Below are 16109 nucleotides of genomic sequence, written 5' to 3' on the forward strand. Positions count from 1 at the left end.
AATCTGAATCAATTTTTCAATTTCCTCTGTTATGACCAATGTATAGAACAGGTTCACTTGTTTTCAGTGCCCTATACCTTAATATTAATATACTATATTGCACTCCAAGATTGATTTTTTGTTGCTGTTTAATTGGCCAGGGTTACACTAAACCAGGATGACAACCTTGGTCCTAAATTCTAATTACAGATCTCTTCCTATGATATTTGAAATATCTTCTCCCTTCCTCCAGTCAAGATCCTCTATTTTCTGATGTTTTTAAATGCCCCAGTGCACAGGCCAGAAGAACTGCTCACTGTGTGTAACTTTGTCATGATGTTGGATAGTGATGTTGGATCTCTTATGAGACCCCACCTCAAGCACTGTGTTCAGCTCTGGGGCCCCCAAATCAAGGACATGGACCTGTTGAAATGTGTCCAGAAGAGGCCACTAATTGACCACAGGGCTGGAGTTCCTCTGCTCTGGAGCCAGGCTTGGAGAGCTGGGGCTGCTCAGCCTAGAGAAGTCTCTGGAGAGACCTTAGAGCCCCTTCCAGTGCCTAAAGGGGCTCCAGGAGAGCTGGAGAGGGACTTTGGACAAGGGATGGAGTGACAGGATAAGGCGGAATGGCTTCCCACTGACATAGAACAGGGTTAGATGGAATACTGGGAAGAAATGCTTCCCTGTGAGGGTGATGAGAGCCTGGTATGGGTTGCCCAGAGAAGCTGTGGCTGCCTCTGGATCCCTGGAAATGTCCAAGGCCAGGTTGGACAGGGCTTGGAGCAACCTGGGATAGTGGAAGGTATCCTTGCCCATGGCAGGGGGTGGAATGAGATGAGCTTTAAGGTCTTTCCCAACCCAAATCAGTCTGTGATTCCATGATCAAGCATCAGGCAATAAAGCTGTTGTTAATCTGGCTATAAAATACACTGCATTAGTCCTGTACTCACCAGCTTGTTCCTGATGTCCATGTCACACAGAGCCTCGGCCAGGATGGAACACGCTTCCTTCACTCCCCAGTGCGCGGCAGCGTGGAGGGGAGTCCAGCCATCATTGTCCTGGACATTCAGATTAAACCCAGCCTGGATCAGAAGCCTGGGAAAAGAAGCAGTACTGATCTCAGCTCATCCAAGAACGGCTTCCTGACTGAGCAGAGTTCCCCTGTGAGGCACGGAGCAGCCCAGCTCACCAGCAGGAGCTTCTGTACTTTATTCCCCCAAGCAACACCTCACTCCACGTGCTCCAAACTGTGGTGGAAAAGGGCAGTAAATGAAAAGTGACTTTGATGTAAAATCTGCTGGAACATGTCAAATTGATGTTTCCTTTCAGCATGCCATAAATTTGGAGAACACCTTAGTTTCTCATCTGGCATTGGTGACCCAGCCTGAACTGTTGCTCGAGTGGGGGAGACAGCCTGGTCTGGCTCAGGCACTGAGTACACAAACAGCATCTCTGCAACTGCATCCCCACAACAGGGAGCCAAGCACAGCACCTGCCATGAGAGGGAAGTTTGGGAAATGGAGCTGGGGCTTGGTTCTCCCAGAACACAAGGCCACAGTGTGAGATGGACCATAAGGAGACCAGCAGGACTGCCAGGTAAGCACCAGTGACATTACTGTGATTGACAGGGGTGAAATTCATATGTTAAATAATCCACATTTGGGTTAAACAACCCAAAATGCATTTTTTCACACTTGCATAGTTCAAGTAAATCTTTCCCAAGTGAAGCTGCCTGGGAACTCCCAGGCACTCACTGCTGTGCCCCTTCCAGCCCTCCCATCTCCATCAGACCAGAGTGCTGGTGTTTCACAGCATCTGGAGCTTGAATATTTAACACCAAAACAAACACAAGAGGGTCAGTGTAGTCTGAGGCTCCAGAGCCATGTGCACACCCCTGTGGCAGTGATCAAGTGAGAGCACTGAGCAGCATGTGCATCACAACTATTATCCAAGTTCCTTAAATACTGAAGATCATCCCAGGGGAATTCTGCAAATCTGGTAAAACTGTTACTGAAAATTTCCATCACGGGAATTTCCACCATCCAGAGCCACCTTTGTGCAGCATGAACGAAATCCAGTATGACCCCAGAATGGCATCAACAGCTTGGAAACTCCTGCAGCTTTACATCGATGTGCCACTGTGCTAAATAAAACACAGTGACAGTAAAGCAGCTGTGGGCTTCTCTGTGAAAGAGATTTTAAATTAGGTGCTGACTTTCTGTTGGTTTTCCAGCTGGCAGAAGGGAGGAATAGAGCTGCTAAGAGTCTCAAGGTCACAGACAAATTCCATGTCCCATTTAGAGTGAGCTGGATCCTGGCTGTCAGCCCCTTTGGTTTAAGCCACTGAAGATTTTTATTTGAACTTACGGCATGGCCATAATATACACAAGAGAGAAACAATGTCAGTCTGCCCTGAGATCTGTTTATCATTACCACAATTAATGCCAAGGAGTTGTTGTTCAGAGCAAAGTGACCCTGCACACACAGTGAACTTCATCAAGGAGCCCTGGATACACAACCCTCCTCTGACAGTCCACGGGACCAACACCTCAAATGCAGGAGATATTACATTTCTATTCATATGAGCTGTGTTAGATTCCTGTTCTCAGGCATGGTACAGGCACAGACAGCTCATAACTCAATTATATGCTCTAATGACTGAATACAAGTTAGAAACATGGAGAATAATAAAATTGCTTGAGCTTGAGATGAAACAGCTCTTATGCATGTCACTTAAAATTATGAAATTGAGAATCAAGACAGATGAACACTTCCAGAACAGATTCTAATGTGGACAATAGAGTAACCTTGGAAAGACTATTTACAAGCACATGTAGTGACAAAACAAGGGAGAATGGCTTCCACTGACAGAGGGCAGGGTTAGATTACATATTAGGGAAAAATTCTTCCCTGTGAGGATGGTGAGGCCCTGGCACAGAGAAGCTGTGGCTGCCCCATCCCTGGAAGTGTTCAAGGCCAGGTTGGACAGGGCTTGGAGCAACCCAGGATAGTGGAAGGTGTCCCTGCCCATGGCAGGGAATGGAATGAAACGAGCTTTAAGGTTCCTTCCAACCCAACCATTCTGGGATTCTATGACTCCATGTTTATGGCAGTTCCACCCACAAAGAGCAGAGAAGAAAGCTCCATTTTGGAAACCTTAATGTGACCTTACCTGTAAAAATATTAATGCTTTATTGCCAGGAAACCCTAAATTGGGCAAGCTGTTCATAATAGTCTTGTTAGGGGCAGGGCAGCAGAACTGTCAGGTGCTGGAATACCTCTGTCACTGCAGGAGCAGTAGCACTAAGAGGCAGAGGACAGTGAGACAGAGGTGGACACTGGGTTTTCCCATTAGACCGGTCACATAAACTTTTGGGGTATTTGTGACTGTCATGCATTGTGTGTTGTCACTTTGTAGGCCAAAATAATACTTTCATCCCCTAATACTGTTTAACTTGCTAGTCCTAAAACTATTACTCTAACAGTGAAAATGAGACCTCCTATGCCTTGCTCTTTGAAAAGCTTTCCTCACTTCAAAGGCCTGGAGGAATGAACTCCAGTCCCTGTGTAGTTCTGTGTGAACCACTGTGGCTGGGCACATAAAACCACAGAGCCTTCTGAGAAACAGCAGCCTGAAAATCTCAGTATGGAACAAATTTCTCTCAACTGTAAAGCCAGATGTGTTCTTTACAAAAACCAGCCCTAATTCAACACATCAGCCCTGGGGAGGAGCTCCTACCTCATGACTTCAGAATAGCCCTTGGCTGCAGCAACATGAAGGGCTGTGGCTCCTGTCCGAGGCTGCTTTACATCCTCAATTCTCCCACTGTTCAGCCACTGCCGGGCATCCTGCAGCATTTGCTGCTCCTCTTCTTTCCTTGACAGGTCTAGGTCTACACCTAAGAGGGTGAAGCACAGAAGAAGAGATGAACAAGGGAAAGCTCTTGAGCACTTGTTAAACTTACCCCATGCTTCATTTGCTGTACAATATTAGCAAACTATCTGTAATCTTCCACAAAACAATCAGCAAAAGCACCTTCTATGAGCTGGGAGAGCTCCTGTGTCATTGACAGAGACTTCAGAAACAGTCTGACTTAAAAAATCTGAAAGTTGGGCCAGTGGTTGCAACCCACCCCAAGGAACTGCAAGCTTAGAAGGACACTAAGGGTGGAAGGATTAAATTTTAGATATGCCAGATTGAAACAACATTCTACATATGCCTATGTATCCCAGACTGAAGCAAAAAAGTCATGAACAGCATCTTAACCACCTGAATTGCACTGTAATGAGAGTGTAATCTACAGTGAAGGTCCAAAGACTTGATTCTTAGGCATCTCCTGCAAGAGCAATGTCAGCCCAGCTCTGTGCACACTCAGAATTCAGGACAACCTGCAGGTGACACACAGAGTGATCTGTACTGCTCCAGAGCCATTCCTGCCAGGCACGCTGAGAGTTATCCCACTGAGCAGCAAACCCCCTGATTCTGACAAAACACAACCCTAAATCATTTGGGGATGAGAAGGCCAAAAAAAAAAATCTACTCTGGTGGCTGTCACTGCTTTAGTTGAAGTCAGATCAGGTAAGTTCATCAATACACACATCTGGAATAGCAGACACATGGACTGTGAGACTCTGTGACAACAAGAGGGACGAGTCTCCCACCTTAGGAAATGACTGCTATGGTGTAGAAAGGCAGATGGATGATTGGAGAGGCAAGTGGGTCTGGGTGACAGACTGTCAATTCTCACTAAACCAACAAGAGGCAAAACAAACGTAGACTTGTTTTCCTAAGTGAAGTTTTCACAATAATGAGGTCATGGAAGGTCGATGTATCAATCACAAGTATGATACAGCTCCACACAAGATTAATCAGCTCAGAGCTTGCTGACTCAGGACAAAATACAAAAGAGAAGATGACAAATCTCAAAAATCAAGAAGGGTGTTGAAGAGCAAGTGTCCCTACAGATTAATTCTTTCAGTATGAGGATGGCATGATTCCAAATTAAATTATGGGGCATTAGGCTTAAAACAGCACCAAAGAAAACACCTGGAGTCTGACCTGTGAGACCCACTGCTGCAGGAGGTTGCAAAGATCAGAAACACAACTGTCTGCAGAACAAGGATCCGACAAGTCTGTAATTATAATGCTGGACATGCTGGATCTCCCAAGGAGCACCGCACAAGCTCACGAAACAGAAAATCACAGAGGATTCCTGAGTACACAGAAAGCCCATCTCACTCAGGAATTCCTGGAGGCACAGTGGCTGGAGACCGGGAAAATGTCTGGGAGGGGAATTTTACACGCTTGTGCTGTTGTTCCAGTTTGCAGCAGGCATCTGTTCCCAGTCACTGCTGAGGACAGGCCACTGTGCAGGACAAAGCTTATTTAAAGTTCAACCCCATTTTCTCCAGCAGTTATGAGCCTTTAAACTGTGTTGATAGGAAGCTTCTCAGTGGAGACAGATGGTTGTTTCAGGGCATCTTAGCAGGATGCAGCTAATGTGGTGAAGCAATGCAAGCAGAATCCCAAAAAGTGTCAGGCAAAATACCTGCAGCTGAGGCAGGATCGTTGCCTTGATGTCCTGTAAGGTTCAAGACCATCTAAGGATGCTGAAGGTGCACAAGTCCATGGGACCTGATGAGATGCATCCAAGGATCCCAAGAGAGATGGCAACAGAAGTGCCTAAGTCACTCTCCATCATATTTGAGGAGTTGTGTCAGTACGGTGAAGTTCCCACAGACTGGAAAAAGAGAAATACAATCCTCATTTTTAAACAGGGAAAAGAAGACCTGGGGCACTACAGCTAAATCAGTCTCTCCTCTATGCCCAGCAAGATCATGAAGCAGATCCTCCTAGAAACTATGCTAAGGCAGATGCAAAATAAGGAAGTGATTGGTGACAACCAACCTGTCTTCTCTGAGGGGCAAATTGTGCCTGACACGGCCCTGTCTGACAGGGTGACAGCACTGGTGGATGAGGAAAGAGTGACTGACACTATCCACCTGGACTGGTGCACAGCATGTGACACTGTCCCACATGACACTTATCTCTAAACTGGAGAGATATGGATTTGGTGGATGGAGCACTCAGTGGATGAGGAACTGGCTGGATGGTGACACAGAGTTGTGGCCCATGGCTCAATGCCCACGTGGTGCCCAGTGCTGAGTGGCATCCTCAGGGGTCGGTGTGGGATTGGTGCAGTTTAACCTTTGTTGGTGTCATGGACAGTGGGACTGATGCACCCTCACCAAGGTGCTGATGGCACTGAGCTCTGTGGTGGGGTCACACCACAGGGAAGGGATGGGACACCCAAAGGGACCTGGACAGGCAGGAGAGGTGGGACCATGCGAACCTCATGAAGTTCAATGAGATCAAGCACAAGATCCTGCCCTCGAGTTGGAGCAACTCCAGGCACAAATCCAGGCTAGGAGATGAATGGATTGAGAGCAGCCCTGGAGAGAAGGACCTGGGGGTGCTGGGGAATGAGAAGCTCAACACACCCCGGCTGTGTGCAGTGACACCCAGAGTGCTGGGCTGAACCCACAGGCTCCAGAGAGCTGGGGGTGCTCACCTGGAGAAGAGAAGGCTTCAGGGAGACCTTAGAGCCCCTTCCAGTGCCTAAAGGGCCTCCAGGAGAGATGGAGAGGGACTCTGGACAAGGGGTGGAGTGACAGGACAAGGAGGAATGGCTTCCCACTGCCAGAGGGCAGGGTTAGATGGGATATTGGGAAGAAATCCTTCCCTGTGAGGGTGGGGAGGCCCTGGCACAGGTTGTCCAGAGAAGCTGTGGCTGCCCCATCCCTGGAAGTGTCCAAGGCCCCTTGTCTATGGCAGGGGGTGAAATGAGATGGTCTTTAAGGTCCCTTCCAACCAAAATCATTCTCTGATTCTATGTACAGCTCTTGATACCCACTTTAAAGACCCAAGTTACACTGAGGTAAAGAAAGGATCTCTGTCTTTCTGGGCATTCAATAAAGCCTGAATGCCAACAGGAAAAAGGCATGGCTTGGATAGCCCAGTAAAACAGAGGCTGACTGCAGACACAGATCTTTTTTTTTTTAAATACATGAGCAGAGTAAATATAAGGGAGAAGAGCTATTCAACCTTATTTTAAAGGGGATGGTAAAGGGGAACAAAATAAGAATAACCTTGTCACAAATATCCCTGGACTAAAAAGTGAAAAGTTTTTGTTTAGAAGGAACATGATCCTGCATCAATTTTCCAAGAGGAGCACTACAGTAAATAACAACCAGCTCTCAGATGAACAGCTACAAACTCACCTGTGGAACAGTAACACGGGTGACAAAGTACCACGGGACTGATCTCTTCCCTAACTATACCTGAAAGGAGCTTCAAAAATAAAGTAACCACCATATGTCAGAATATATTTGACAGAGGACTGGATTCAATCCAGCATGCAAACAACCCCCCTATCAACCTGCAGGCATAAAATAATCCACACTGAAAATAATCTTTGGGGATCTCTAGCCCAAATCCCTGCTCAAAGGAGGGTAACTTCAAACCCAGATCAAATAGCTCAGAGTCGAATGCAGCTGAGCTTTGATTACATCCAATGATGGGAGTTCCAGAAATTCCTTGGTTCCCTGTTCCATCACTGCATCCTTCAAAAACATTCTTGATGAACTTCATAGACAGGATTTAAACTTCTCACCCACGTGTACATATATTTAATGACTCACAGATGAATTCCATGGGTATGAAGAAAATGTCACACTAATAAAGCATTTCTTAATTATAACATCAGCTACACAGTCCAAGATGATTCTTCTACTGGGAATATTTGTGCAGGGACAGTCTGGAGAGCAACCCCTCAGCCAGGCACACCTGATGAGAAAGGGAGCATGGCAGATGGGCTGCAGAACTCTGGGGAAGGATCAGGATAAAGCAGGTCACTCCAGGCCTGGAATACTCACATCCTGTTTCCTCCTCTTGGCAGTGCTGTAAATCTCACCTCTGTTTTTTCAAGTCTTAGTGAAACGAGACCTTTTAATGATACCAGAGGTCAGAATTAAATCTCACTTTAAAAGCAAACAGATCTAATGATTCAGATTTCAGTACTGTGGTGTCTTGCCTTGAAGAATCTCAAGGACAGAGACCACACACCACAAACCTCCTGCATCTGCACCACTGTCCTGACAGCAAAATAAAATCTGTCTGCTGTCTCCTGAGCCAGATTTTAGATCTTTTCACTTACAGATAGCAAGCCAGCAGAGTTCTCTTATGGACATTTTTAGGCTCTATCTCTCCCATATTCAATCCCACACCTGATTTACCTTGCTTCTTTACTTGTTCCAGAAGCAGGTCCTTCATGGCTGCTTCCTCTGCGATGTCAGACGGGACCTCCCCTTCGCTGTTCACAGCAGCCACGTTGGCTCCATGGCTAATCAAGTACCTGCATCAATGAGACCCAGACCAGCACATCAGGCCTTGTCTGAAGGCTTCAGAGCAACCTACACAGCACAGCAGGTAGCCCGACAACATATTTGCATTCTCATTCAAGTTCAATCACCAAATGAGTACTGTATTCTCAGCCAATTTCTAGACTAAAAATGTTCACTGTTAATGCAAGGTCCCTGCTTGGGGGCTCAGAGTTTTCTTTTCTCTAGAGTTATTTAAATACCCCAGGTTCTTGCACTAATATGGTTGATTATCCCCTAAAAAGAAAAGAAATTTAAAAAAGGGCAAGCCAAGCCATCATCAATTTTTAAATTTGTCTTCTATACCAAAGAGATATACAAATGTACATACAGTATCCATCACCTGTGTACCTGCTCCGATGAGAAAGGCACAGGAAGTGTTATAAATACCCAGAATAACCTGAAACTCACTCACTCTGCTATGTTCAGATAGCCACAGGATGCCACTGCATGGAGAGGGGTCCAGCCCTCGTTGTCTTGCTGGTTCACATTGGCTCCATTTTCTACCAGAAACTTCACCATGTCCAGGTTTTCATCAATACAGGCCTGAGGGAGGAGAGAAGGGGAACATCGAGGGAGGAGGGGAGGTGAACATGCAGGGAGGGAAGGATTGAAGAGAAAGGGAAGGGGGAAAAAACCAAGGTGTTGGTACGAAATCAAGCATACAACCCCCACCTGCAGTTTATTGGCAGCAGGTAATTCCTGGGCTGAACTATCCACACTGTGGGCAAGTACACCTTAAAGCTTAGGGTAGCATCAATTTGTGAACTGAAACAAATCAATTTCAGAACTTTCAAAAAGTAATTGTAACTCAGATTCCCCAGGTGGACAACTTCTGAATTTGCTCAAGCTTTACCTCTCACCACTGAATTGTTTCCTTCCTCGCTCCCCCACTGTTACCTCACCACAGCTGGGATGCTGAAATGATGGATCTCTATTAGTTTTAGGTATGGCATCAAATCCCTCTAAGCAAGGCAAGCTGTGTACTCATTTAGATTATGTTGTTCCTCAAAATGTCAATGAAAAGAAGTCATAATAGCAAACAAAAGGAGGCCTCACTAGTGGCAGGGATGAGCAGGGAAAGCAGGAGCTGAAGAAGCCTGACCAAAGCAGCCCACCTGTGTACAGGTCACCTTTTACCAGGGCAAAAGCAGGGTTTTAGAGAACTTAATAACTTCTTCATTCAGCAGTATCTCTGTTTTCCTGAGCATAACACAGTACAACTTTCCCTGTTTGCTCTACAGTCCCATGAGCTGCTGAAGAGAACCACAGCCCTTGATGAGCCGCTGTAGTCATTCCTGAGCCTGCTTTGAACTTGTCAGAAGAAAACCCAGCTTGATTTTCAAGTCTCAGCAGTTCTCTTGGGTGGAATTCCTCCTTCCTCAAATTCCTGGCTCTAGCACGTTCTGTGTTGTATTTACAGCTCACTGGAAGCTGCTATTTAAGGATGAGCTGGCAATTTAATCCATACCTCCGAATGCGTTTGCCTCCGCTGGGAAGCACTGGGCACGACCAGGAGGGGCAAGGACTGGCTTTTACTGCGTGTCCATCCACAGGCAGAAACCCAGTTCCTCATTACTAGAGAGGGAAACAGTCAGAATTGCTCCAGAATCTCCGCACTTGATCCCTCTGCACAGCTCAGTGTGGGCACATCTATCCCTTATGGCAGTCAGGTGATCCCCAGATGATCTGTCTATAAAGAGCAGCACTGACTATCCACTCCTGTCCCAGCAAGGAATGAAAACGAGGAATCCTCTCTAACCAACATCCCCATACACACCAAAAAGAGACAATCCTGTATTATCTAACATGTCCATCTCTGCTGCACTGCTCATGTCAAAGGAGAGGCACATCCTGCACCAGGACATTCAGCTCTTTCTACGTCTAGAGTTGGACTTGATGATTCTTGTAGGACTTTTCTAACTCAGGATACTCCATAACTCCAAGTACAATCCCAAACTAGCTGCTTAGGCTGCAAACATGAGTTGTTCCTCATTTGGCTGGTTCACAAAGAGCCATGCACAAGCCTAGCTTTGAAATCTCCAAGGAGGCACATTCCCAATTAACTAACTCCTAGTGCAGGTACTGGGCAAACATGAGACAACACAGGGGACAGATGTCCCAGGAGCAGGCTCAATCCCAACTGGAGCCTATGCTGAAGGGTCAGTGTGTTTCCTGGCCCTGTTTTAGATTGGTTTACCTGAACCTTGGTCAGGAAAGCACAAACACAACTCTAGAAGTCATTTACTTCAGGAGCTGCTCCAAATCCAGAATGGCTGAGCCTGACCTGGGCAGGCTCCATTCACCCTGCTCGGTCCATCAACACTGTCCCACCCTCAAGCACAAAACAGTTTTGTCCTGCAAACCCAGCTCTGAGGGGCTTTCCTTAGATTATTTCAGGCAGTAGAACTAGGGAAAAAAAATAAAACCCCATCAAAAATCTTGGGGACTGAAAAGCATCACCCTGAGGCTGGAGGAGCTCTGGGTCAAAGCACGATGGGGTAACACATGGTTAGGTCTGAGCAATGTTCTACCACCAGGAGCAAGGGGTTGGTCTTCTTTTATTTAGATCCCCTGGTCTGACCCCCTGCTCAAAACAGGGCTAAATCTGTGTGAGATCAAGTTGCCCAGGCCTGCTCCAGCCAGTTTTTACTGTCTGCTGGGATGGAGACTCCAGGCCTGGTCTGGTCCCTGCCCCAGTGCTTTACCCTCCTCTCTGTGGGTAATTTTTCTAATCTGGATTTTTTTCTTGCTGCAACTAGTTCCTCCTGCTCCAGCAGCACAGATTTAGCCTCCAAGTGTCAGCAGGTGATAAGGGCAGGAAACACAAGCTCAATATTCCTACTGTACAGGGGAATTAATATGCCCAGTATGCACACAGTTAAGTTTAAGACACACTCTAAGAAGGATAAACTCACGATTTCCATAATCCTGCCAACTGCACAAACCAAACTGGCAGTGTCTTATGTCTGTACCAACGCACTGAAACGCAGCAAGAAGGTGAAGGATGTGAGGCACACAGAGGTGGACATGGACACACAGAGGAACCCAGTAATCCCTTTTCAGTTCAAGGAGCAATTCTTTGGGAATTCAAGTCTGAGCCTGCAAAACTCACAGCTCATCTCTTTTTATTGCCACCCATATTTATTGTGATATACTTTGAGTTTCCCCCTAACACACCTCATATAAATTACACTTCCTGATGAGTTATTTACATTTTGACCTGGGAACACGACCAGTACCAATCACTTCTTAAATAAAGCTGACTTTATCTAAAAGCATACTGCTCCGAGAATAGCCAAGAAAAGTTCGCCCACGCAGTGGTTTCTTTTGGGTACAATCCCTCCTGGCTGCCCACAGAACCAGAGCCTCATTACAGAGGAATTTTATCAGCAGGGTTCTGCCAAAGCAGAGAAGTGAACGGTTCCTGCTCTGCTGGGTTTGTTTAAGTGTTACCTGCAGCTTGAGTGGGAATCTAAATTTAGACTGAAGAATGTCTCTATAGCATGAGCTTTGTATGTATTTCATAGAGAATTATATTTACACTGTTCATCAAACACACCTACTTCATCTGCATAGCCTGGGAATCAGCCAAGGGAAAAGCCCGGTTCTCGCTCAAGTCACTGCACTCTGAAGTGAAATATCTGTTTAAATGCATAAATAAGCCCCTCTCACTCTTTTAAATTTCTGCCTGTTGCTGCCTCACTGTTCTGCTGGTCCCATCCCGCGTGGTTCCAGTGGAATGCACGCTCGAACCAGCAGGGATAATGGGATCAACCCCCACCTGTTCCCACACCGAAATCTGCAGTAATTCGACTCTCCTGGCTCCTGCAGGGAGAAAATGATGACCAAGTGCCAGGGCTCCGTGGGTGCTGACAGCAGCAGGCACTTGCTCGCTCCCCAAGGGAGCCATGGCCATTCCATGCCTGCTGCCTGCATTTACCACCAGGAGAAAGCCAAGTGCAAAGGGGGAGTAAGGCCTTAATGGGGCAGCAACATATTCTTTAAGATCTAAGAAAAATAACCCTCACTCCACCCTTGTACAGCTCATGAAAAGGGGCTCTTCAAGGCGTGGTCAAGGACAAGCTGCTGCTCAAGGAGTGTGATCCAGCCAGGGGATGCTGCTTGGCAAATACTGATTTTAGTGTGAGCTAATAGGAATAGAACTGAGCTCAGGGCAGAGTAACACAGTTTCCTAAGTGACAGGTACGATTCCTTGCCTGCCTCAAATACCAAAATGTAAGAACTTTTTGCATTGTTGTATCATTACATACTACTAATTACACTGAGAGTTGAAAAAGTGAGGTGGAAAAGGAGTTTCCAAACATGGCATTTGATAAATAGAGGTACTGAGTAACTCCTGCTCAGCTCTGAAAAATCTCATTGTGGTCTTACGTAAGAAACCATCAGGCAAAGAATTATTTACGTCACTTCTTAGTCAGACACCCAAAAGAACACACTGCTTGCATCTTAATATACTGTGACATATTTAACACATCTCAGAACAAGAATTATGAGGTCAACAACATGGATAATGAATTGGTAATTTCTACAGATCTGAACGTTAAAAAGCCTTTATAAAGGTTATAACAGATTAAATGGCAGCTTTTAGGGGTTTCAGTGTATTTCTGTGTGTCTTTTTAAGGTATCAACTGAATAAGACTAATATTTTACCAGGGAATTCATACTTCCACACACAGTAATGGTATTAATAGTTTCATACATGATATAATTTTACCAAGACACAAATTAAGGAACAGAAATTCTCTCTGTTTAAAAGTACTCAGGGCACACACTCGCCCACCTAAAATTTTTGAGAGCCCTGAGTGCTGATATCTCTCCACCAAATTTCTGCTGCATGTTTTCTTGTGCATATCTGCCAAAACAAAGCACTGTGAATGAACCACCCCATAAGAAAAACACTTTCATTGGGATTCAGGGGGCAAAGCTCCCCTTCACACTGAGCCAATTCGGTTACCTGAGGTTACTGGGGGAAGGAGAAGAGGACAAAGAGGAAGTAAAAGGGTAGATATGTCCTCCTTTAAGTACTATTAATCCTCCAACCTTAAATTTAGGAGAGTGAATAAGTTTAGTAACCTGAGAGGATCTATTGCTATGCAGAGTTCTCCTCTCTTATTTGATACAGTGTTCCTTGGGAACAGGGTAAGAACCATGACTTCAGAGAACAGTCACAAAGCAGATTCTGCTCTCCAGCCCCAAAGGGAGGGGCCAAAGTCAAAAAGAGTTGGTTCAAGAAGTAATGTTGCCATTTTGGTGGGTAGTTACTTCATGTGAGGAAACGCTCCCTCTCCTAAACCATCCTTGAAATCAGGTATAAAGAAAAATACAGGGATAGGCTTAATTCTTTCAGTTTTAGGTCCTGCTAACCCCCAGCTGCTTGGTTCACACATAGGAGAGGCTAAAAGCAAGGTTAACTGCAGAGCACAGCAATTTTGTCTTTAAATTTATAATTCCTTTTTTATCTCCTCTCTCTGTGCAAGCTCTAACATAACACCTCCAGGGCGATGTGACAGGGTGGGAGTGCAGGGCGAGTGTCTTTCCCTCTCACCGTGGATCTTCAGCAGGATAATCTCTTGCCATCCCCGTATTTTTCTTGGCAGTTGATGAGCTCCAAGTGCTTCTGGAACGGCACTAATGCATTACAGTTTTAGCAGTCTTTGATGCAAACTGCATCCAGTGCCCAGAATTACCCACTCACCACCCAAAGAAAGTTGGCTCACAGGATTTAAATCCCAGGCATTGCTGGGCAAGTCTCCATCCCCAGCTCATGGTGTTCCTCCAGCTCCTGGCAGGAGCCCAGCATTTAGCAGTTTTTCCATAGGGAGGAAGTGCTCAGTTTCTAAAATTTGCAGATACGGCAGATTAGCTTCCCCCTCTCAGCTAACAGGTGGAGCCCTTTCCAGCCATGGACACTCGCTGCAGGCCTGAGTTTTGCCAGGAGCTGTTGCCAAGGCATTCTTCTCCGGAGCATGAAGTTTACATTACAGTAACGAAACGGGGACACCAGGAAACGAGTCACAGCAGCTCTGCACAGCTCGGCTCATCTGGCAAGGCTTGTCCAGCAACCAGACAAAATCTGATCGTTATCTTGAATGAAACCTCATTATTATCATCGTGTTGTTGTGTTTGCTCCTTCCTTGGAGCACCCAGAGCGCACGAGCACCGCTGAACTCCTGACGAGTATCAGCAACGCAACAGCGCCTGCTGCCTGCCAAAGGTTTGGTTTGCTTATCTCCTGGGCATCCCCTGGGACAGGGACTGGAGGATCAGGGAGGAAAAGGAGCCAGATGGGATGAGACTGAAGGGTTCAGAGGACCGGGAATTGAGCTCCAGGAAGGTGTGAACAGTGTGACACTGCTCACCTTCTAGGGGTGCATCACACTTAGCAAAGCCCCAGCCTAGGACTGGTGTTACATTCCTACTACACACTGAATACACACAGGATAGCAGCAAAGAGAGCAACTAAACCACCTGAGAAATTCCTAAGAAATTGCTGGGGATCAGCTGAGAGATAAGGAGAAAGTTGGTTACAAACCCAGAAGAACACAGAAGCCATGGCAATAACTGCACATCCACAGTGCTGTCACAGGCACATGAAGGCACCTGTTTTCTCCACAACTTACCCAATACTAGGTAGTTTAACATAAATACATAAACAACATTCATGTCACAGTGCAGCTGTTTGCAGGAAGAGCAGTTCTTGACAGGATATCAGCAGAGCTGCTCAGCAGCACGGGCACATCCCCTGCCCTGGGCCTGCCTGAGGTGCTCCCCGTGTGTACAACCCCTACAAGAAGGGTGAACCCAGCTGCGAGCGCGTGGCATCGCTCCCTGAAGCCCCACTGAGTCAACATTTGGTTTACAAACAGCATGTCACATCCCCCAGTGTCATATGATCATGGAATAAAGCAGCAGCAGCAGCATGCAAGAGCTGGGACTCAGTCAGCCAGGAAACCTGTAATTACTGCTGTGGGTTAATTTTGGCTGTATTTAATTCCCTGGTGCTCCCTCTGTGGTTGTTGGGATTTCTGAGGGAGAATCCATGCATTTCTCAAGGCAGAAGGAAGATGCAAGAAGGGGGAAGCAGAAAGGGCTGTGTGCTTGGCTGCTGTGTTACATGTTTCTACTATGAATACACCAGTCTTGTGACAGAACCCAATTTCAGTGCCTTCTCTGTGCACAAGAGTGAAAATCTCCTAATCCTACCGTGTCAGATCCTTGGGTAGCTATCCCCATGGTTCCCACATGGAAATCATACTTGGCAGTTCCACTTGTCACACATAAATGCAACAGATAAACTGGCTGGTCAGGCACATGCTGGCTTTTTAAATGGAGTATGAGAGATGCCAGGCCAGGAGAGGCCTTTGCTTCAGCTCTTCTTCATTACTCCAGTAAATACTTGTCTCTGGAACCTCCTACAACTGTGGTACATCTTGGTCTGTGCAAAATGCTACTCTTAAATCAGATTGCTCCTGAAACCCGTATTATTAATTCTTTTACCAGACTCTCCTCCAGTCCAGAAATCAAGTGTTGAACCACCTTCAAAGCTCTTTACCCATCCAGCCCTCCCCATGGCTTGCTTCCCTCCCTGATCCCAATTTCTGCAACTCTTGAGTATTAACAAACACCTCTGAGATGCTTCCATACAATCCTACATCCATCATTCCTGC

At 46.2% G+C, this 16109-nt stretch overlaps 1 protein-coding gene across 8 annotated transcripts in view; it reads right to left on the reverse strand.

Annotated features, from left to right (window-relative positions):
- PPP1R12B (protein phosphatase 1 regulatory subunit 12B) overlaps positions 1 to 16109 on the reverse strand; it is a 132043-nt gene that overhangs the window by 89416 nt on the left and 26518 nt on the right. For all 8 annotated transcript variants that reach the window (XM_064635689.1, XM_064635690.1, XM_064635693.1 and 5 more), the window contains exons 2-5: positions 8834 to 8964; positions 8275 to 8393; positions 3719 to 3878; positions 930 to 1074 (exon numbers count right to left, since the gene is read on the reverse strand). In XM_064635689.1, coding sequence (XP_064491759.1) covers positions 930 to 1074; positions 3719 to 3878; positions 8275 to 8393; positions 8834 to 8964 — 555 coding nt within the window. The remainder of the gene's footprint in view (positions 1 to 929; positions 1075 to 3718; positions 3879 to 8274; positions 8394 to 8833; positions 8965 to 16109) is intronic.

This window comes from Pseudopipra pipra, chromosome 25 (genome assembly GCF_036250125.1).
Source record: "Pseudopipra pipra isolate bDixPip1 chromosome 25, bDixPip1.hap1, whole genome shotgun sequence".
NCBI classification, from domain to species: domain Eukaryota; kingdom Metazoa; phylum Chordata; class Aves; order Passeriformes; family Pipridae; genus Pseudopipra; species Pseudopipra pipra.